Here is a 24,528-nt window from a genome sequence, read left to right as displayed (position 1 = left end):
GGTTTTTGTCGTTTTCGCCTGAATTAGAGTAGGAAACACATTTTGAAAGCTATTTCTGAACACATCCTATACATCAGGTGATTTTCCAATAAGCTAATGCCTAGTTGTGTTAGAAATATCGTTTTCATTGACTATTTGGCTCGCGCATGGGCAGAAGGGTAAAAGTTGGTGTCCTTTTTGGGGTGGCTTAACGAACCCATTATTTTCGTTTCAAGACCACTCTTTATTCCAAATGCCCATCTTATCCTACTTTTTGCAAAGGTTCATCTGTCTGTTTGCAGTTCATACCGGTCTGCCTTAGATCTGAGACCAAACAGTCTAAAATCCGGACACAAAATTGGATTCTGACCACGGGCGAATTTTGGGTAGAAAAAATCGGGTCCAAAATAATAAGGGTTTTCCCTCTATATTTTGTAGTGTAACTAGAACTTCCAGATTATTTGGTATCATTGTAGATCCACATCTATCTTTCTATAATACCACCCACTTCAGTGCATCACACATGACCTTGACCTTACAGAGTTCGGCAATGGCTACTACCTCTTGCCACGTAAACTTGTCGCCATGGGTTAATGAGTTAAGAGGTGATCACTTTAATGCATAAAAGGTGTTTTCTATGGATGTATCCATACGCATAAAAATCGGGGTGGTTCTGGACCCACTTTTTTCAATCATCTGTTTAAGCGGATGGATGGTTTATGGGACATGGGATAAAAGGTATCAAAAGAAAATGATAATACAACTATTTGACGAGAGTTTTACCTTTGGTTGAAAGGACTTTTCGATCCTGAACACGTCTTGGTTAGTTTCTTGTAATTCTTGCTCGTGAAAACAACCTTGGATGTGTTCTCCTGGGGCATCTTTAAGCGTGTACGTGACCGGAATTGTTTTCTTGACTGTATCCACCACAAAGACTTCCTCGGTCCAGTTGGGTGTGTATTATTTCATGAATGTGCTATTTTGTCCGAGGATTCTCACGCAAGCACCTCGCTTAAATTTATGTCTAACAATAGGGCGTCTGTGACCTCCTGTTTTTGGTCATAGTCACCCTATGGAGTTACTGATCTCCGGTAAAAAATCTAAATATATGTTGGTGTTATCGCTGGTGAATCTTTTATACATGCGATTCTTTAGAGTCTCCCACGTATTTCCAGGACGCTGAAGTCCTCTTCAATACCGACTAATCCTGGAAGAAGAATTACAGCAATACCAGATAATAGTGGTACGATAAATTATCCGTGTTTTGAAAGTTGTGACGCAGACGATTTGAGAACAAGTCCTTTGTGAGCAGAGGCATGTTTCATTACAGAGGTGACCTGTCTGTGAATCAGTATAAGCTTATCAGGTCCTGTTGATATTGAATGGACATCGGTCTCTTATGCTGAGCTGCCGTAGCAATATTTTTTTCTGATGCAGAGACAGCGTTAATTTTACTGGTACGTACGACTTTGTTTTACTATATATTACATCAGATGCTATTATTTTTATGTCTCATATTACCATAGCCAGCAGATGAGGTGATGATACCACGTTTTTGACGCATTCCGTTTCAGGAAACTACGTTTCCCATTACTGTTTTTGTGTAGCTCAAGGAACAGCTCCAGAAGCTGCAGAAAGACTCAGTGGAAGCAATACCTAGCTTAATAATTTAGTTGCCAATGTTTTGACTAATGGGACTAACGAGCTGGTAATAGAAACCCATGAGAAGTTTTTTTCGTTCAGTCTTTATAGCACCTCGCTGATTGCTCTGGAGACTTTGTCGCTGACTGCGTTGCTGAGCCATTTTGATATATAATATTTCTTACACAATTGATCTTTGTCTACACAATGACGTTTTTAATTCAGCACATCCAAGGTCATCAATCGATCTGATGTCACTAACGCATAACAGACATAATCCGTACCAATATTAGCAATAGTCCAACGGATCTCAATTTCGGCGGCGGAATCTGTGGGAAGTTCTGAATGTGTTTAGACACGTCGAAATGAAAACTGAGATACAACGTGGCTAATTCAGTCAGAGACACCTGCGTACCAGTATATGTATCTTGGTCATTTTGCATGGCCTCCATGAGCATCAGGTACGCACGTGAATAATTTCTCGTGGCTGCAGCAAAATTACACTCCAGTTCTCGTTCTGAATATTGTCTGGAATTCATACGAACATGAATACGAGATGGACTTATATGATCGAATATGTGTTTGCTTCCAGTTTTATTTCACGCCGTGCCGCTAAATGAAAGCCACAACAAAACATGTCTGGGAAGCTCGCTACCTCGATTCGTGGCCACTCAGATGAGGAATCATTCAAATTTCTCGACTGGAATCGTTTAGAGATCGACGTACAGTGAATTCCACATTGTACTTGCCATGTCGTGCAAAATCAAAATTATTTCTGAAATTACCTCCGTTGAGAGCATCGGCATAACCAACACCAGCTACTGGAAGCATATCAGCTGTGACAGCAAATTCTGTACGTGTATCAGCACCAATATTGGTTATCTTTGAATCACCACATATTGGTCGCACACGATCGCATGTAATCATCGCTGAACATTATTAAATTCAGGACAGTGCTAGCTTGTGGTGAATAGGCACTGATTTCTCTTCCACAGTCTGGCTTTTCAGCTGGTATTGTGCTGATTTAAATAACGACTAACCATTGTTCTGCAGCGTGATTTGAGCATGAGCGGCATAATCTCCTCCTCCAAGCAAAGGTTGTATCTTTCATTGAATCTCCAGAAAAGCTTTGTGTGGAAGTAAATACACATCCTCGTCACGTGTTTCTATTTTTCTGTGCGTGCTGGCGTTGAGAATAATGATATCTTTATTCTGATATTCCACGTACTCATATTCCGTCGTGAAATCGTCTACAGGAGTATCATCGTTCAGCCTCTAGTAATCGGGAGTAAATCTCGAATACATTTTTGTTTACAAATGGCAGTGCGATAATCGCACAGTGATAAAATCGAACTGTTCTACAACATTTGCCAACTGTCTCACCATAATCTTTTTAATCCATAACCTGAAATTATGTTACCAACTTCCGAAGTCAGTGCGTTCACCTTATTCTCAAGATCCCATAAAATCTTTTGAGTTCCTCAGTGACGGAATCACGAAAAGACAGACACACAGTCTGTGTATGTTCGCTAGGTGCTGATGACTTTCGTGTATAAGGGGGTAATTTCTTTTAGACAGGCCCCACGTCATATCGGCAGGGGTAAGACCATTAGTCGATCAAGTTTTAATGAGTTTAGGTGCAGGTAATGTGCTTGTATTTGATCTCGCACTTGATCAGGTAATAGTACTCGAAACAGGCTTCGTGTGGTCCGTGACGGAAGCGTCACTGTGGGTTTCTCTCTACTTGTGGTTTTGATGCAGAGAGCGCTGAGAATGCAATTGACACCATCGCGAAGTCCGAGTATAGTGCTGCCATACGACTTTAGATCAGGATGGATTTTGATCAGGTTATGAAATCGACACAGATGGCGAATCATCTGGGCTAAAATCCTTTTTCCTCAAGCGTTTGTACTTTTTTAAGCTCTTTCAAAATACGTTGTAATCGGTCTCCGGTCGTTTTGAGATACTCCTATACCTATTTAGCTTGATCTAGTTCGCTGACTCTGGTCAGCTAGTCCCTTGCGGCTTTGCTCTGATCCTCTTTCTGTTTCTCGAGATCCATACGTTTTTGCAGGAGCCTGGTTTGTTCAGCAGTACGTATTTCCTGCTGTTTAGCTAATGCCTCTGTGACGGGTTTGAGAAACTCCTGGACAACATTACGCTGAAACACCCGCTGACCCATTTTATCCTCGATGTCTTTGACGACATTTTAGTCGAGATCGAGTCAAAAAAACCAAGCTCAAGCTGGATAATCCCATTTACTTTGGAGCCGCTGTACTCTGTCGTTCTAAAATGCTCATGGCCGATTTCCATAATGGATTTATCAAGTTGATGTACGGAGCTAGTCTGCTCATGACGGATACCAATTCACTCATCTATGAGATTCAAACAGAAGATGTTTTACCAGGATACGTACGATCATTGAGAATAATTTCACCTCAGTGATTAACCAAAAGATTACCCGTTTTACTACACATATAATAAAAAGGTTATTGGAAAGTTCAAGGACGAAACCAATGGTGATCTCATAGTCAAATTCATCGCACTATGATCAAAAATGTACTGTTTCACAACAAACACTGGCGACTGAGTGACTACTCATGAGAAAGTGGTACCCCCCACTGTTACTGAGCGGGCCCGGCCTTAGGATGTGTGGGGCCCAAGGCAGCAAGCGATGAGCGTGGGGCCCCAAGCACAAAAAAAAAACTGCATTGCGAGTTAGCGCGGGGCCCAAGGCAGTTGTCTCGTTCGCCTTGCCCTAGAGCCGAGCCTCTTTCTGAGACTTAGTGACACCCCCTCTGAAAAAGTGGTTTAGAACCCCCATGCTAATATACTACTCAAGTGGGCAGAGCTTAAGATGTAGGAACATTGTATTCAGAATTGAACAACAACACTAACTTTGATTGGTGCATTACGTAAGAGTTGTAGTTTCTGTCAGGATTAAAAAATGTTGAGTCTCTTGACAACATGTGAGATTATGTTATTTCATATCTAGATCATATTTTGTATTTTTTTATTATTTTTTTACAAATGTCATACACATCATTGAAAATACATCTGTTGTAACTGGCAACTCTAACCTTGTTTAGTCCGTACAGAGTTATTTCTCTTACATCAACAGAGTACCTGGTTCTGTTCTTGTGAAATTGACAATCTAACAATGTTTTCTCTATGACTGTGTGTGACACGCATACTGAGGTAGGATAGAAAGCATATTTATTTCAGAAAACATAAGCACTGAGGTCTATGAAAGAACAATTGGTACCATGATATCTATAGCATTAATAAATATGAATTGAAATAAGTTTCTGAAACTTCAGAATGTTTACAGCATTCAGTTGCAGCCTTGGGATGTCGCGAAATGTAATCTGCTGCATTTGATTTGCCTGGTTTGTAAACTACTTTGAAACTGTATGCTAGTAATCTTAGTCTCTATCTCTCGATTCCTGAAGAGCGTGATTTTGGATTATTGAAAATGACTTCCAGGGGCTTGAGGTCACTGATTAGCTTAACTGTATGACCAAACAGGTACAGATGGAAGTGCTCACAACTCCACACCGTCTGCGAATACCGCTTTTTCACAGTGCTCTACTGGCATTGGGAATATTTGTTAAATCCTGTTTGAGTTTTTCAAACGCTTTAATGTGTTTTTCACTCCATTCCCATGGTTGATTTTGTTTGGTTAAGGCTCGAAGAGGCTCATTGATTGTTGAACAGTTTGGGATAAATTGTCAAATATATTTTGTCATGCCTAGAAAACTGCGTACTTCTGATATGTTTGATGTAATGCAGCAGGCGAAGTACAAACATAATTACATTATATTCATTTTAAACAAGGAAAATAACTGTATCGATAATTTCATTATTGCACATACTGCATTACATTTCTTTTGTTGCTTTTATGCATAATATGCATTTCCTTTTTGACGATTCATAAACCCATGTGTGCGTAACTTAAAACAATATCTGTTAAAACAATGACCCGGAAATCTGATCAAACTTCAACGCTGAGATCAGTTTTCAACGACAGTGAAAATCAAAATTCAGCGTTAAGAACTTACCCTGGGACAACTTTCAACGTTAAAAGCAGGCCCGGCCGGGTCAGAATTCAACGGGGTCAAAATTTAATATTGAACCGGTCTTATGCCGATTGGACTGATTTGGCCACATGGGCCCCGCGTGCTAGTAATTCATATAGAGAGAGAGTATAATTTTAAACCGATGGAAGAAAATGTTAAGTTCAATATCATATAAAACTTTTTTTAAAGTTTATTTCTATAATGCCGTGTTCACAGGGAGCCCGGCGCGTAAATCCACTGAAATCCTGAAAGGTAAGTTTCGATGAAATGTTAGTATTTTGACAATATATCTTTGATTCCAATTATGTTTGCTTTTTTTTGGTTGCTTTTTTCAGGTTCGACGAGCGAGACAGACAGACAAACAAACATACAGAGTCTAGCTACCTATAGTCCTTATATTATTGGTCTTGAACGTACTCGTAAATAACTTTTTAATACTGAATTAGAACACGTGTGTAACTCAGCTGATTAAATATCATGAAGTCAGAATGTGATTGGTTGCTAGCCGGGGTTCATCTGTCATAACGTTTATGGGACTGTTGCGATTGCCCTAACAAATGCACCGATTAAACTACACTCAGCACACAGTTACTATTATTAGACGAGGTCAACAGAACATGGCTACTATTATTAGACGGGGTCAACATAACATGGTTACTATTATTAGACGGGGTCAACAGAACATGGTAACTATTATTAGACGGAGTAACCCGTTTCATTGGCTGTTAATAGTTGCTGCGATAGATGCAAAAATGATGATAGCAAAGATGCTTGCCAATTTGATACTGGTTATTCTACTGAAATAAGCATGATTATTTTTAGAGTTTTAATCTTCATGCTATTCTACTTTTATGATCAGTTTAAGTGCATCAAGCCACAGGAGTCTGGGATTTCATCGCACTTTCTTGATAAAACGTCAGATTCCATTGATCAAACTGACTGGATTATACTTAGTAATCTCCTGAATTCACCCGTCAACGCTATTCCCAATAATGATTGTGGTAGATAAACGTTTTACTTACCACTGCAACACGTTTAGTCTGTGCCATTTCCAATGCTAAGAGCTGAGTGCCTGGTAGAAAATGAACCTCCAGCTATGTTGATAGAAGATTTTTACTGGCATAAACTGGTATGCGCGTTCTGAATCCTAACCTTTGGATAATCAATACATCTGATACATTGTGCCCATTATAAATCATTATATTTTGACGCACAATTAATAATGAGGCGGCGAAGGAGAAGACCGGCGACATCAATAAACATACTGAGCATTTATTGGTGTTTTTGGGTTTAACACAATTTCTCAGTGCATGACAGACTATACACGGTGGACAGTATAACTGGTGGAGGAACAACCACCGACCAACGGGATAATGGCATACCCACATTGGTCGAGCCCGAGACCCAAACCCACTCGGACAGGTCAGATGACAGTGATCAGTAAAAGAGAGCGCTTTAAACCACTCGGACACCCCACCCCCACCCCCACCCCGGGCCCAGTAAGAGCATATACTAGTAGTTAGAAGACTACTTGCACGGTAGTTTCATGGTGAAAGACAAAGTAGACACTATCATTTTTTTTTAATAGTCCCTGTGATCAACACGCCCTTATAATGGCAAAAGACCTGTCTAATATTAGCCTACCAAAATGATGAGATTCATGTTGCTGTTTACAACGTATTACTGATTAGGTATAAATTCTATATGATTGCCACATGTTGTGAGCAGATGTCAACGTTTCTAATTTTGTCCTTTATTACGTCATTCAAAAGATGGGAGTCTAATATGCATATTATATGCTAAATTTTGCTAATCGAAAGTTCTCATGCAAAAGTTTGAATATATAAATTAAACTGCTATCACAATAAGATTAGGTACATCCGGAAGTCGAACAATGTCGACTTTCAAAATATACGTTTATTATGGGGTTTCTAGAGTGGAAATATCCTGCCAACATCTGTATGGTTTGATATTTATACTGAGAATATACTATTAGGGTGTTACTCATTCAACACTGCTTTAAAATGAGCACACACACACGACACCCCGCACCAAGCATTCCACCTTAAGTCCGACGCTCCCAAACAATCATTAGTTCTGACCAGATTTTTATTGTACAACGGCTAACTGCTTAATATGAAAATTAGCAATCTAGACAAAATGTTTAATGTGAATCGATAAAATATTTAATGGGAAGGTACAAGTTTATTTCATATGAAAATCAGCAATATAGATAAAATGTTTAATGGGAAGGTACAAGTTTATTTCATAGGCAATACATCTGGTTTATTATTCCAAGCTTTATATCTAGTTTGAAATAGACCTCTATGCCACAAAAATTGAAATAGACCACTATACTAAAAACTGAAATAAATCACTATGCCAAGAAAACTGAAATAGACCACTATGCCCAAAAACATTTAAATAGACCATTATGCCAAGAAAATTTAAATAGACCAGAAAATCGTTAAGATCTTATTATTTTCTGAAAACTACTTTTTTTTTTCAAGGCTTTGATTATAAAAATTATCTATCAACTGAAGAAAATAAAATATGCACTAATGACATCTTTCTTGTACATTTTAAACTAAAACTAAATTTTACTGATATGTAAGTTGTAGAAAATCTGGCCAGTTGATAATAAAACAATGAGTGCATATATATATATAGTGACGACTAGGTGATCTTAAACTATGCGAACCCATCAAGCTTGAGCAGAATTCTTTCCTACAATACAAAGTGAAAATTCAAAACACTTACAGTATTGTGAATTAAATTCCAAATAATCCTACATGTCATAGCACAAATCCAAAATTACAGAATGTTCCGAATGAATTCCAATAATCTTTAATGTGCTGGTGTACAATAGTTTTGAATGTGCTGATGTACCAATTCCAAAATATTGCATTAATCCAGTCAAAGGGCACTTTCAAAATTCCAATGAATGATTTGATATTTCCTCTGGAACTATATCTGAACGCAACTACGAGCTATGGTCATTGATTTCAAAGGCTGATACGAAACGCGAATGATAAATTTGTTTACCCTACCTATTTATATACAGACTGTCATCTGGCCTGTGACGCAACATAATCTTCTGGAAAATTCGTTGACGCGTAAACAACATCTGGTTTTGAACTTAAATTTTAGAAAGCATCCTAACAAAAAACAAACTGCTAGGCACAACCCTCAACCACGATCATACTAATGTGCTCTGCGTATTGGTACACCTAGCATCTGTGAGGTAGCTATGGCGAGTCGGCCTAACAATGAAGTTCAATGTACTGTGTACAGTCTTTATTATGTTTTTGTTTTTTTTTATTTTTGTTTACAAGTGACTTTTTAGTCAGCATAGTGTGTCTCGTGTATCAGTCGCTCCATGCAAATTGTTCACTTTTTTCAAAGCTTGTTTTAAACCTTTTCCCTAATCGCGGAGTATATTTGGATCGCAGAGTGTATTTGATTTGCGGGGTTTTTTTTGGGGGTGGGGTGGGGGTTAGGTGGTGGCGGGGGTAGGTATGGCAGGTTTGTAAACAGTAAAATGGTTCTCAGTTATTTTTAAAATTCTCTCCAGCAATGAATGAAGTTAATGACTTCTAGCATACTACTGCTGCACGATACCTCTACACCCCAGACCTTGCTAACTAACACCGAAAATTCATGTAGACAAACATATTTGCAGACAATATTTGGTGATCGCTAAAATGCGTTTGAGGTGATTGCTTATGTGGGCAGGTATTAGCATGAAATGTCTCTATTTTCTAGTGAAAAGAATTTAACCAGCTTTTTACACATTCTATATATAATTGAAAAAAAAACAATCTCGTATTTTTATCTATTCTACCGCGTGCAGAAAGAAACAAAATTTTCTAGATATATTTTATGCAAATTTATTATATAGAAAACCTATGAGAAAATAAGATGTACTTATGAATAAAGATGTACCGTCAAAAAAACTTCTCGGTCGTTATGCTATTGTACATTAGTATATATTGCAATATAACAGATTCCGTTGGGAATACATTCAGTTATTGGGAATGATGAAACGTGTCCGGAATGTAACACAATTTGTAGGGTTCACGTTTCTAAGAAATAGCGAGGATACTTAGGTGATGTTTATTGATTTTCTCTCTCACTGTATACCTCACTGTGTTTGCAATTCACTCAGTACCAGAATGTTTACTGATCATTTTAAATTAGTTACAATCGAAAAAGAAACATGTGTCCAGTTATTCTTTTCCACTCCAGAAACATAGTCATCCACCTGAAGTAAATTATCGCGGTCTGACTTGTTATGCAAACTTTGATGTCTGATTTTAATGGCCACGTACGCATCCCTGTAGGAGAACATTTTTAAAAGTGTGATTGATCCAGTAATGTTTCATTTATTTGAATCAACTCACTAGTCCAATATATATATATATATATATATATATATATATATATATATATATATATATATTTGTGCCATAATATCCTGGAGTCCACCTTCAATGATATCCCTCTTCCTGGATGTTCCAGCAATTTTCAATTTTTGTTTTGTTTTTATTTATATTCCCGTGCCAATGTACAGGGCATTAAAAAATTAAAAAAATATAATAATATCTTAATATCTTTGTTTGGCTCTTCCCATTTATATTCATACCAACACGCTCTCATTATTTTCTAACTTATAATGAACTTCCAAGACACATTTAAATTTAACAGGATAATATTTGCGTTCTGTTCATTATTTTGATGAAAATGAGACTCGACTAAGTTCGACTTTATAGGATTCATATTATCAGATTGTGGCTACTAGTAGAATACGCTGAGTGACAACTAATGATTCGTAATGTGTTATTTATAACAATAAATTCTGTATCTGAGACTATTAGTAACTATACATTGTTTTCTTATATTTCAAGGTTGCTGTTTTTAAAACTTTATTCTCGGAAAATTCAAATTAATGTCTAACGCACTTTTTGATGCATAAAAAATTAACTTTCAGGAAAGTAAAACCTGATTTATAAAACAACGTCGAGTTTTAAATGTTCCCGTTCAAATTCTTCAGAATTTCGGAAGGAGCGAACTTTAATTGTGGCCATAACCTGAGTGCTTTGATTGCTGTACAAGTTATGCGTATTTTTAAGAAAGAAAGAGAAATATCAAAGCTCATTGGCAATGTTGGAGAAATGCCTCGTCGACGGTGTCCCAGCAACGTTGAAAGGGGAGGTAAATACTGTTAAACAGATTTGAAATACATATAAGCTATATTGCGTTCCGTTCCTTTGAGTTTTCCAAGCTTGAAATCGTCCATCGACAAGTGGAAGAATACATGTATGTTTGTCTCCGGCTGCTTAAACTTAACAGTATCATACGTATAGCTCTTTACCGTGGAATAGTACATTTCTTTGTCCACACAATGGCATCGTCACGACGTGTAGCGGTGGTAAGTGTAACATTAGATTTCACCTAGATAGGTTAGGAGTGGTTAATCTGAGTTCTCTATACACGTAAGTCTATACTGCGGCGCTGTTAATTCCATATACAAGAATACTCGATAAGATCCACAAAACGAAAACACTGCTTACTGTACTGTACTGGCTATTTTGTTCAATGTTGTAAACGGAGCAAGGTGAATGTGTGAATTCCAAGCTTAACAAAATCGGGTACAATCGGCTGCACGCAAGTGAAAGTAAATAAAACAAGTCGGATTAGTTTTCTTTTAATAAAAAAAAACAACAAGATAAAAACAAATAAATGCACGCAGTTGTAGTTGTTTATGCTAGTATTACATGTAAATATTTTTCTTAGGTATCTAATAAGTGAATTTGCAAGTGCAAACGTCCAGTAACTGACGACCCTACCATAATACCCCAGTTTCACATTTACACTGCAAGCACCCTACTTTCATTTTCGTTCTACTTTCACTTAATCAATTGTTGAAAAACAGTTGTCTCTCAGCGTTCAAATCAAGCAAATTTTCGATCTAAAACCTTAAAATATTTTCAAAAACAAGTTCGATTTTTTCCCCAGAAGATTTTGCAATTTTTGTAATTTCTACCTTGAAAGTCTGAACTCTGTTGAGGTACAGTGTTTTTGTGTATCGTTTTCCTCGAGAGACATTTTGCCTTACGTAAATTGTGTAATTGATGATGCTCTCTTTGGAAAACAGTGATATAATAAACTATCTTTGTATTGATGTCACATTATTTTCGTGAGACATTTGTCATCACAAAATTGCAATCGAATGACATATTTACGATGATTACATTGGCTAATCTCAAGTCAAATATACGTTTACCATGTTTATTCAGTTATCATGAAGAAAAAAAACCAGCAAAAACTCTAAAACATCGAACAAATTTTGTTTAATGAAGATTATTTAATTTTCAGCAGAAATATATATTCACTGTTAAAAATAACAGAAACAAAACAGTTTTTTTTTTAAAACATACATGTATAGAAGCATTTAAATCATAGCCTGTATTACAAATGGCAATTTTAATGTTAATCATAGACTGTATTACAAATGGCAATTTTAATGTTAATCATAGCCTGTATTACAAATGGCAATTTTAATGTTAATCATAGCCTGTATTACAAATGGCAATTTTAATGTTAATCATTGCCTGTATTACAAATGGCAATTTTAATGTTAATCATAGACTGTATTACAAATGGCAATTTTAATGTTAATCATAGCCTGTATTACAAATGGCAATTTTAATGTTAATCATAGCCTGTATTACAAATGGCAATTTTAATGTTAATCATAGCCTGTATTACAAATGGCAATTTTAATGTTAATCATAGCCTGTATTACAAATGGCAATTTTAATGTTAATCATAGCCTGTATTACAAATGGCAATTTTAATGTTAATCATAGCCTGTATTACAAATGGCAATTTTAATGTTAATCATAGCCTGTATTACAAATGGCAATTTTAATGTTAATCATAGCCTGTATTACAAATGGCAATTTTAATGTTAATCATAGCCTGTATTACAAATGGCAATTTTAATGTTAATCATAGCCTGTATTACAAATGGCAATTTTAATGTTAATCATAGCCTGTATTACAAATGGCAATTTTAATGTTAATCATAGCCTGTATTACAAATGGCAATTTTAATGTTAATCATTGCCTGTATTACAAATAGCAATTTTAATGTTAATCATAGCCTGTATTACAAATGGCAATTTTAATGTTAATCATAGCCTGTATTACAAATGGCAATTTTAATGTTAATCATAGCCTGTATTACAAATGGCAATTTTAATGTTAATCATTGCCTGTATTACAAATGGCAATTTTAATGTTAATCATAGACTGTATTACAAATGGCAATTTTAATGTTAATCATAGCCTGTATTACAAATGGCAATTTTAATGTTAATCATTGCCTGTATTACAAATGGCAATTTTAATGTTAATCATAGACTGTATTACAAATGGCAATTTTAATGTTAATCATAGCCTGTATTACAAATGGCAATTTTAATGTTAATCATAGCCTGTATTACAAATGGCAATTTTAATGTTAATCATAGCCTGTATTACAAATGGCAATTTTAATGTTAATCATAGCCTGTATTACAAATGGCAATTTTAATGTTAATCATAGCCTGTATTACAAATGGCAATTTTAATGTTAATCATAGCCTGTATTACAAATGGCAATTTTAATGTTAATCATAGCCTGTATTACAAATGGCAATTTTAATGTTAATCATAGCCTGTATTACAAATGGCAATTTTAATGTTAATCATAGCCTGTATTACAAATGGCAATTTTAATGTTAATCATAGCCTGTATTACAAATGGCAATTTTAATGTTAATCATAGCCTGTATTACAAATGGCAATTTTAATGTTAATCATAGCCTGTATTACAAATGGCAATTTTAATGTTAATCATTGCCTGTATTACAAATAGCAATTTTAATGTTAATCATAGCCTGTATTACAAATGGCAATTTTAATGTTAATCATAGCCTGTATTACAAATGGCAATTTTAATGTTAATCATAGCCTGTATTACAAATGGCAATTTTAATGTTAATCATTGCCTGTATTACAAATAGCAATTTTAATGTTAATCATAGCCTGTATTACAAATGGCAATTTTAATGTTAATCATAGCCTGTATTACAAATGGCAATTTTAATGTTAATCATAGCCTGTATTACAAATGGCAATTTTAATGTTAATCATTGCCTGTATTACAAATGGCAATTTTAATGTTAATCATTGCCTGTATTACAAATGGCAATTTTAATGTTAATCATAGCCTGTATTACAAATGGCAATTTTAATGTTAATCATTGCCTGTATTACAAATGGCAATTTTAATGTTAATCATAGCCTGTATTACAAATGGCAATTTTAATGTTAATCATAGCCTGTATTACAAATGGCAATTTTAATGTTAATCATAGCCTGTCTTACAAATGGCAATTTTAATGTTAATCATTGCCTGTATTACAAATGGCAATTTTAATGTTAATCATTGCCTGTATTACAAATGGCAATTTTAATGTTAATCATAGCCTGTATTACAGATGGCAATTTTAATGTTAATCATAGCCTGTCTTACAAATGGCAATTTTAATGTTAATCATTGCCTGTATTACAAATGGCAATTTTAATGTTAATCATAGCCTGTATTACAAATGGCAATTTGAATGTTAATCATAGCCTGTCTTACAAATGGCAATTTTAATGTTAATCATTGCCTGTATTACAAATGGCAATTTTAATGTTAATCATTGCCTGTATTACAAATGGCAATTTTAATGTTAATCATAGCCTGTATTACAGATGGCAATTTTAATGTTAATCATAGCCTGTATTACAAATGGCAATTTGAATGTTAATCATAGCCTGTCTTACAAATGGCAATTTTAATGTTAATCATTGCCTGTATTACAAATGGCAATTTTAATGTTAATCATTGCCTGTATTACAAATGGCAATTTTAATGTTAATCATAGCCTGTATTACAGATGGCAATTTCAATGTTAATCATAGCCTGTCTTACAAATGGCAATTTTAATGTTAATCATTGCCTGTATTACAAATGGCAATTTTAATGTTAATCATAGCCTGTATTACAGATGGCAATTTTAATGTTAATCATAGCCTGTATTACAAATGGCAATTTTAATGTTAATCATAGCCTGTTTTACAAATGGCAATTTTAATGTTAATCATAGCCTGTATTACAAATGGCAATTTTAATGTTAATCATAGACTGTATTACAAATGGCAATTTGAATGTTAATCATAGACTGTATTACAAATGGCAGTGTTAACAGTAACGATAACCTGTAGTAATTATGGCACTTTTCATGTTAATCATAGCCTGTATTAACTATGGCAGTTTTAATTTTAATGATGACGCGAATTAAATGAAGCTGACCGATTTGAGCGACCAACCATTTAAATGGGGTGGGGGGTGGGGCATGAAATAAAACATATTTGCTCTGATTTGTACTTAAAAGAAAGAACCGTGTTCACTTCAATAGTAAAAGAAATTAATTATCTTCAGGTAAGAAAAAAATACTGGTTCGAAAGAATGACCAAGGCCTCTGCACTCCCAACCCCCTCCCAAGAAATAAAATTAAATGTTCTGTCCCTTACCTCCAGATCGATAATACCCATATTTACACTTTACCATTACACACGGGTCAAAGTTCAGGGATACTTCATTGCAGAGTAGAGTCTGTAGTAATACATGGTATTTTGATTCAGCCATTTGTATCCCACCTTGTTTATTCTCAGCCTGATGCTAAACTACAATGATGTCTGTTTTTAAAAGAACGCGTTGTGTGATTAGTTGAAAGTAGCTTTAGTTTTTAAATTCGGATTATCTGAAGCTATCTTTCATTTGCCTGTGGTCCAAGATAGGTCTTGGTCATCGAATCTGTGAGGCTCTTTAAGCAAAATTCTGAACTTAAATGGAAGTAAATGCTCAGAATCACTGAATGTCTTGTGAATTTTATTTTACACTTGATTTGCAGGTGACTGGTTCCAATAAAGGAATTGGATTTGCCATTGTCCGTGGTCTGTGTAAGCAGTTTGACGGGGACGTTTACCTAACAGGCAAGTTTCATTTTCAATCTATCATATTTGTATTTTATTACAGAAATGTATGCATGTAAGAAGGTTTCCAGAACTGGTTAGAATTACTTGGCAAGTTCAGCGTTTGAAAAATTTTCTAGGTGGAATTATGTCTTGCCAGATAAATAAAAATATGTCATTAATTACGACTTTCATTTTCCTCATCCACTTGTCAGAAATTTGGGCCAAAGGCTAATAAAGTCTTTTGAAAGCAGTCAGTGTAGAAGCGTCTGTATTTATCCATTCCTACTCCCTACTACACCTTGCTGGATTCACTGCTGTAGATAATCCAGGGTCTTGAACTGTCTGAGTATGTTGTAATTACGTAACTGAACACCCACAACTACTGCCAGTGATGTTGGTCTACTCCTGAACAGTGGGTGATGTACTTTCATTTGATTATATCAGTTATCAATAATCACTCTAATCCAGCTCTCGTGAGAGACAAATAGCTTTTGTACACATTTGATCCTTACTATGGAACCGTGACTCGATAGTAGTTAAGGGGGGCACTTTACGGACAATGGGAATTAGCATTACAGACCCCCATGGGTTAGATTACGGACAATGGAAATTTAACATGGCGAAAAATCGTGGGTCAGATTACGGACAAGGGGAATTAACATGGCGATAAATCGTGGGTCACTTTACGGACAAGGGGAATTTAACATGGCGATAAATCGTGGGTCACTCTACGGACAAGGGGAATTTAACATGGGGAATAGTTTGGGCTTGTTTAGGGACAAGGGGAATTTAACATGGGATTTTTTTTTTTTAAAAAAATTTTTTAAAAAAAGGGTAGGCAATGGAAAGGCTATCTCTTTTCGAGAAATATGGCTGGCCCTGAAAAGGGCCTTTGGGTTTTTCTTCTTCTTTTATCTTCTTAACTTTTTCCAACATCTTCTTAATTTGTCCATCATTCCTTTCTTCTTTTTCTTTTCTGTTTCCGGCAACCAGTCCGGGTGGCCCATGGCCCTGAACTTCTCTTGGATTTTCATCCAGTTTGTGTTCAGTTTTTCGAATTCATCCTTTTTTCTTCTATTTTCTTCGTCTTTTCTTTCATTGGACCACTTTTCTTTGATCTTCTTGACCTCTTTGGTCAGCACATTCCTCATTAGTTCTTCAGCTTTCTTAAGTTTTTCTAACCCCCACTTTGCGAAACACCAATCTGTCCATTCTACAACGTCTTCTAAAAAGCACCTTGCACTTGTCACATGATCTATTGCTTCTTTTAACTTACCCACTTTCACATACGGTGGGTTAATGAAACCTCTGATTCTCTTCTCCTCATCCTCTATCATTTCTTTCACGATGTTTACGGCTAAGTGCAGGCTGTTTACTTGTCTTGACACGAAGTCTTTTGTCACTTCATACCTCCATTCCTGTTCAACCCTTTCTGCTACACTCAATCCATCTACCATCCAATACCAACTTCCCATAAGATCTTTATATAAAGCTGAAGCTGCTGGCATCTTCTTGTTTGCTTATTCCGTAGAATGAGCTCCAATGGCCAACACTGTTAGTTTTATACTGAAAGTGCGGACGTGATGGAAAACATCCCCCCTAAAAAACATAAAATTGATCTTACCTAGATCATGACCCAACAACGCGCGGACGTGAAGGAAAACATCCCCCTACTTTTTCATTTCATATAATATAACCCCAACTATTCTCTTCACATACTCTAAGAAACCCATAATCTACTTTATCACTTACAAACACAAACACACAATCACACTAACACTTACCCTCACATTTTTAAAGAAAGAGTTAGTGTTTATATTCACACTACTCTACCTACACACATTGGCAAATCAATCATTATTTCTTTTCTAGAGTATTGGGTAGCCCTGAAAAGGGCTGTTTTGTTTGGAACTTCATGGGCACCTGGTTAATGGTGGCACCTTCCAGGCCTGGCGCCACATACACATCTTATCCCCCAGTTACTTTTTACCTTTTGGGGGGAGAGAGCAGAGGCAGGATATGTCGCTTCAGAATCCCAATTTTCGCTCTCTGGGATTTTGAAATTTCTTCTCTCCTTTTCCTCCTCCTCTTCTTTGTTTCTTCTTTCCTCTTTATATCTTCTTTCTTCTTCTTCTTTATATCTTCTCTCCTCCTCTTCTTTGTTTCTTCTTTCCTCCTCTCTTATCCTTCCCTCCTCGACAATGGCTTCCGCGGCCAGTTCATTTAATATGCGCCTGGCATATTCCAGATGCACATGAAGCTCCAACAGTTTCTCAAGTCTCGTGTTCATTTTTTGGTGTTGATCAATCAACAAGGGTAGCTGGACTGCCGAACGAGTTTCAATTTATACTGAAAGCGCGGACGTGAAGGAAAACATCCCCCTAATAACATAAAATTCATCTTACCTAGATCATGACCAAAAAAACAACAACGCGCGGACCTAAAAGAAACACTCACTCACTTTTTATGCTACCCATTACTATTTAAAATTTTTTATAAATCACTTCAATAGACTATCCACATACACAAGGCAATCCAATCTAACCCCAAATATACACCTCAAACAGCCCCAAAAAAAACAAACATCATTTTAATCTACTATCCACACCAACCTACTTTATCACTTACAAACACACAAACACACAAACACATACACTTCCACTATTAATAAAGAGTTAGTGTTTATTTTCACACTACTCTACCTACACACATTGGCAAATCGATCGTTACTTCTTTTCTAGAGTATTGGGGTAGCCCTGAAAAGGGCTGTTTTTTTGTTTGCTATGGCATTCTTTTTTAGTTTCTAAGAATGCGATGTCCTCTGATTATAGACTTTCTGGCGATAGGTCTGCTTCTTCGGAAAGAGAAGAAGAACTCTTTGGTGTCGATACGGCAATCGACAAAGCCTCTGTCAGCTTCAGGTTGCTGCTGCTGTTGTTGTTGTTGCTGTTGTTGCTGCTGTTGCTGCTGTCTCTGAAGTCTGTACTTCTCTGTCCATTCTTCTTTTTCCCTGTTCACTTCTTCTCTGAAGAGCTCTTCTATTAGGTCTTCAGTGATTTTTAACATTCTCACATTCTCTATTTCTTCTGGCTTTGGTATCAGACTGTGTCTGACCCTATGCAAATTCACGTAGGCTTCGTTGAGCTTAGCTAGTTTGGAGCACATCTTCGTAGGAGGATGAGTCGACAATGGATGGTTAGACTGGGAACAAACCGGTTCTTAAAGTCAAAGCGCGGACGTGAAGGAAAACATCCCCCACACGGTTTTCGAGCCGCAACGTTCATGAGAGGGATAGTAAGAAATCAAAGAGCATCAATCCAACATTCTTATAGCTAAACAAACCACAAAGGCATTTTTTTCAAAACACAACATTTTTTATTCAAAAATCACTTAACACTAAACAACAACTCTAACATTTTTAACAATAATCTAACATTATAACATCAAACAATTTTTTTCTAATCACAAAAATTTTTTTCTCAATTAACAATCTACTTTAAACAGGGTTGACAACGTTGTGAATGAAATTGTGATTTCCACTGTTGGAAATCATTAGGCCATTGATGGACACTACGTTTCCTAGCTTGAGACAAAAGATAAGCATAATGGTCACAAAACCATCGATCTACTTTCACATCGTTTCTAGCAGAAGAACGAGGATCAAAATGAGTCACTAAATGTTCTAAGGAATAGCCCAGGCTGCGATGATGCAGAAAATACACGCAGTACTGTCCACACACCAAAGAATCTGTGCCTTGTAATTTCACGTTATTGAATCGGGTGGTTTGAGCATTTCTTCTCATAAAGTCGATGATATCGTCTTCCAAAGGGGGCAATCCGTACGAATCGAAATATTCCACACATCCTTCTTGAGGAAAGTAGACGGCTACCCAGTGGGTTCCTGGGAGATGACTGTCGTCCGTGTTGATCACGTAAGCTTGATGGTCTTTAGGTTTGCGATGAGGGAGTTCATCTTTAGCACAGACGACAGGATTCCAAGAAGCCGTATACGAACTGTGGTTCAAAAGGTAATAAAGTTCCCAGGTATCCATTGTTTTGTGTTTTTTTCTTCTTCTTCTTCACAGGTAATAATAAGTCGTCAATTCGATCCTGACTTTTTGCTTGAAAATGTCTGACGAATAAACGGTTATTCGTTCTGTTTCCTCACTCTGATTCAGGAGAGCTTCGATACGATGGATCTCTTGAGTGGTTAATGGTGGACAAGAATGTTCACGCAAGTCTTTATACCACTGGTGCAACACGTCTTTGTTCGAGATGAGACTCCAAGCTTCGTCCAGATACTCGTCCAATTTTTCTTCTTGACTTAACATCAGGCATTTATCGTGTTGAATTTGACTGGGATGATCGTTTTGACATCCATAACAATTTTTCTTGATCAATTCCGTCATTTTATCGACCAAGTGTTTGGCAAAACAGGAGACTAAATGGGCTTCTTGTTCTGGCCATCTCGATTTCATCATGATCACTTCTTCTTCTTCCACAGTCTCCTTACATTCCATGTCCAAAGTTTCTCCACTAGGTAAAGAGGGATAACAGTCTTCCATGGCTTCTAGTAATCTAGAATGACTTCTCTCAAACTATTGATTTCTATGGTATTATCAAATTCGGCATACAGGATGACGTTCACCGTTACATCAGGGTCTCGGTTTGCAAACTGAATTTCCACACGAATTTGGCCGGATTTTATAGGGTGGAAATGTCCCTCGTCGCTGCCTTGGTCTGGAGTGAAATCGAAAGCCCACAAAGCATAACCTCCTGCGTAATCCTCGTACGTAATGCCGTGACTGGTGTTGGTTCCTAACTGGCCGGTGGCTTCGTACAGGGACAAGTACGATCTCAAGTAATTCTTCTTCTCAAAGTCAGGTTCGAAAGGTCGGGTACACAAGGTCTTGCCATCGCGACTGACTTCGATCTTGGACACGCCAAAGTGTTGAAAGTAGAAAGGATTTTTTTCGACAGCTCCGTTGAAGGCTGTATTCTCGACGATACCAACGATTAAACGTTTGGGTAGCTGTCCTTGGAACAGATGATCTTCGATCATGGATCGCTGTCCCTTGGGAATGGTGAAGGTTTTCACTTCCACGCGTCGTATGGGATACTTAGCGGTCGTTCTGCTCAACGTCTGACTGATGTCGTTACCCACTTTAGGTAACACTTCCACACGGCGTACGTAGAGCCTGGCTTCCTCGATGACAGTTTTGCAAACAGTAGTACCTATCAAATGGAAAGCGGCACTGCTACGATTCAGTCTCAGGCGAACATTCACCCCGTTTAGCAAATATTTCTCTTGCAACCACATGTCCAGATGTAAACGATCCATCAGTTCTAAACTTTGTCCGTTTTTGATTTTGTCTCTTCGTTCTACAAATCCGTCATTGTTTGGTGTTTTGCTTGCATCAGTTTCGAATCTTTCAAACTGGCCTGCTTCGTCAGCTTCCCATACCACACAGGCATTGAGATGAGTGTTCTTGGCATCTATTCCGTACGTCAAGAGATTTTCCAGGTACGCTCGATAAGGGTAAGTATCCATGCTGCTGCTGACCAGTTTGTTGTTCAAGTACAAGTCCACTCCGCTAAACAAGGAATGCATGAAATTGTTGACGGGAGCTATTACCTCATCGCCATCTAGGGTCGAATTGTCCTCATCGACAACTTTGACTTTCAAGTACAAGTAACTGCTATTCAGATCGATGTAATCTTCGGGCTGTCCTTTGATTTCAAACTCGATGGGAGCTGAGGCTGTCAATGAGGAGACGGGGTGAAATTCCACCTACTGGGATTCTTGCATCGTCATCATGGTGGGGGGCATGGCAAACAGATCCAGTTCCGTCTTGGAACAGGCGCAAGACTCTCGGTGCATCATTTTTTCTATGTTTCAATAATCGAAAACGTCTAAGTCTCGAACGGTTCTTCTTTTCTTGGCCTTTCTCGCTTGAAGTCTGGTGAAAGGGTGTTTTCTGCGACGTCTCTTTCTGCCTTGTCCTTGCTGAATGCCTGACTCGGTAGCGTGCAGGGCATTTATAGGTGTGTCTCGTCGGCCTAAAATGTCTTTACCCGTTTGCAGCAAGACATTTTTGCCTGCCCTCATGAAGGCTTCTTTAGGGTTTTGTTTGTCGATGATGACATTTTGGAGAAATTCTTTGCCTTGCGTCAGTGCCGCATCTTTCAAAGCGTGCAATCCGCGTGTCACCATCGGTTTCAACACTGGGGCCACCGAACGAAAGGCCGATTTTAACATGTCTCCTAAACCGTGTCCTCGCTGTCGAGCAACCCCTCGGTACACTGGATACATGACTTACTTACGAGTCGTGAGAGAACCGTTTTCGAAAATGGAGTTTCACCGTGACTTTTCCTTTGGTGAATGGAATATTTTGTCCCAAATCTCCTTTTATAGTAATGTTGACTGTGTCCAAATACGACTTGCTGACAGGCAAATAGTGAGGATGGACAAATTCACGGTGGACGTGGTAAGTGTTTCCACCTTCCTCGTCAGCGTTTGCGGCAGAATCCACTTTGAAAGGAATGACACGCAGTAACGGTACGGAGGTGTGTCCCACCACGTTGTACTCCACCACATCGGAGTACACGAACATCAAATTCAGTCCTTGGTTCAGTTCTACCGGGGTACGAAAATACTTGGCAAAAGAATCGTTGTCAGAAATGACTGGTAATTCACCTTTTTCTTTTTCTACTTTCTTCCTTAGCTCCATGTCACCGCCCAACATGTCAAACAATTCATGACAAAATAAGAAAGACATGATTTTGGGCCCCTCAGGAAATTTCATCAGGAAGCGACGAGCTGTTTTGTGGTACTCCAGGGTGACACTTTTTTTGACACTTTCCAAAGCTTTCAGAAACACACTATTAAACCTGGTGGCTATGGTGTTGACCAAATGTTGACCACTAAAATAATAGCCTGGGGGAATGAACAAGTGATAGGTGGTCCACTTTGAATTTGGTGTACGGGTTTTCTTGTCATATTTGCTATGGGTATCCATCCACTGTTGCATTTGCTCGTCATGAACTTCCACATCAAATTTATTTTCATTGGGAAGGACATTGAGGACTTGGGTCGGGTGAATCATTTCTACTAAAGCCACTTCCCAATGGGCTTCGTGATCTAAGGGGATGGCCTGAGGTAATTTGGCCGTGTAACAGCACAACGTGTTGTGGGGAAACACCTCCATGGAACTGTCACTGGGTAAGGTTAAGTAAAATTGGTTTTGGTGACTCATAATTCCAGAGTTCTGTGGCTGTCCGAGGGGATATTACTGGACGTCAGAGGCGTGTCTCCGCCCAAAATGGGGTTCTGGTTGTGGTTGGACTGGTGACTGGCACTGGCACTGGACACAACGTTCCCGTTCGAGGAGAATTTCAGGGAGGGATTGGGAAGCAGGTAACCGATGCAACTGCTCAATAAAATGGTCCACAATTGTTTGTCTCCTTGTTGCAAACTCAAATTGGCAATGGCTGCCCCGATGACACAATACACCACGAAGATTTGGCAGAAAAAGACGATTTGCGTTTTAGGCACACGTTCTCCACACCACACCCACAAGGGTTGTTTTTGTAAATCTTGCACAGAAGAACTAGGGGAAGAAGGAGTGGTCGACGTAGCTGCGTCTGATGTGTGAAAGGGCATGATGGTCACTTCTTCTTTTTATAGTCGATGACTTGCGAAGCGTCGATCCAAGAATCGAAACTGGGTGGATATCCTTTCCAACGTACTTTGACTTCTTTGACACGTCGTTTGCCCACTTTACGGGTTCTGCGCTCGAGAATGCTTTCGATGTCGTACACGTCGTCTTCTTTTTTGGTGACACGTTGTAACTCGGGCAAATAAAACGTTCCTTTGAGTACTTCTCCGTTCATGTCTTCCAATTTATAGACGGCAGGATGACGGCCATGCACTCGTCCAGTGACGCGAAACAATTCGGTCGTCCAGTTAGGTAAGTAACCTTTGTCGAAAGTGCGTTTGGTTTTGCCAATGCGCACCCAATCTCCTACGACCAACTCTCCACTTTTTTTGGGGACAGCCCTCGTCGGGGACGTACCAAACAGACGCTCGAACACCAGCACTTCGTTGTCGGGAGTCACGTCTTGCGGGGCACGTCCGATGCTTCGATGGTAAGATTGGTTGTACGCTTGCACCAGGTGCGGTAAGATGTCGATGTACTTCAGAGTGTGGTGATGCGTAAAATATTTCCACATGCGTTCTTTCAAAGTACGTTGAAAACGTTCCACGATGCTGGCTTTGGTTTCGGGATTCTCGGTGGTAAAAAAAATGAATGTCACGTTTCTTTAATTCTTTTTGGAAAGCTTGGTTCAGAAATTCGGTGCCTTTGTCCGTTTGCCATCGAAGAGGGCGACGACCGCTTTGTTTCAACACCCGTTGCAGGGCTCGCACTAACTCGCTGCTCGATTTGGAAGTCAAAGGCACGACCCAGGCAAATTTGGAAAAGACGTCGATGACACAAAACAAATATTTGTAGCCGCGATTGTAGCTGGCCAAATGAGAGACATCGGCTAAATCGGCTTGCCATTGATGATCGATGCCTTCCACTCGGGTGCGACTTCTGGCAAACTTGCGTCGAAAGGGTTTGTGTAAAGTGTAGGTAGCTTGTTCTTGTAACCATCGTTGCACTTGAGGTAAACGGAGACTTTTCAGTCGAGTTTTGGCAGCACGATACAATTTTTGAACTCCTGCGTAACCTGCAGGATGTGAGGGATCGTA

At 38.1% G+C, this 24,528-nt stretch overlaps 2 protein-coding genes across 5 annotated transcripts in view; one reads left to right on the top strand and one right to left on the bottom strand.

Moving 5' to 3' along the window:
• The window catches only part of LOC149796762 (carbonyl reductase [NADPH] 1-like), an 84,578-nt gene extending 75,913 nt beyond the window's left edge, over positions 1 to 8,665 (bottom strand). Inside the window, exon 1 of one of the 3 annotated variants that reach the window (XM_089961419.1) lies at positions 8,460 to 8,665. In XM_089961419.1, the coding sequence (XP_089817545.1) occupies positions 8,460 to 8,498 (39 nt within the window). In that variant the 5' untranslated portion in view covers positions 8,499 to 8,665. Of the gene's footprint in view, positions 1 to 6,721; positions 6,867 to 8,459 lie in introns of those variants that run through there. The other 2 variants (XM_089961420.1, XM_089961421.1) reach the window with 2 other exon arrangements.
• A 2,274-nt stretch (positions 8,666 to 10,939) lies between these two features.
• Positions 10,940 to 24,528, top strand: part of LOC149796761 (carbonyl reductase [NADPH] 1-like) — a 55,919-nt gene continuing 42,330 nt past the window's right edge. The window contains exons 1-2 of one of the 2 annotated variants that reach the window (XM_089961418.1): positions 10,940 to 11,130; positions 15,710 to 15,791. In XM_089961418.1, coding sequence (XP_089817544.1) covers positions 11,017 to 11,130; positions 15,710 to 15,791 — 196 coding nt within the window. In that variant the 5' untranslated portion in view covers positions 10,940 to 11,016. The remainder of the gene's footprint in view (positions 11,131 to 15,709; positions 15,792 to 24,528) is intronic. The other variant, XM_089961417.1, reaches the window with a different exon arrangement.

This window comes from Sinohyriopsis cumingii, chromosome 6 (assembly GCF_028554795.1).
Source record: "Sinohyriopsis cumingii isolate HCF-2022 chromosome 6, ASM2855479v2, whole genome shotgun sequence".
Taxonomy (NCBI): Eukaryota; Metazoa; Mollusca; class Bivalvia; order Unionida; family Unionidae; genus Sinohyriopsis; species Sinohyriopsis cumingii.
This window is presented reverse-complemented; position numbering and strand designations above follow the sequence as displayed.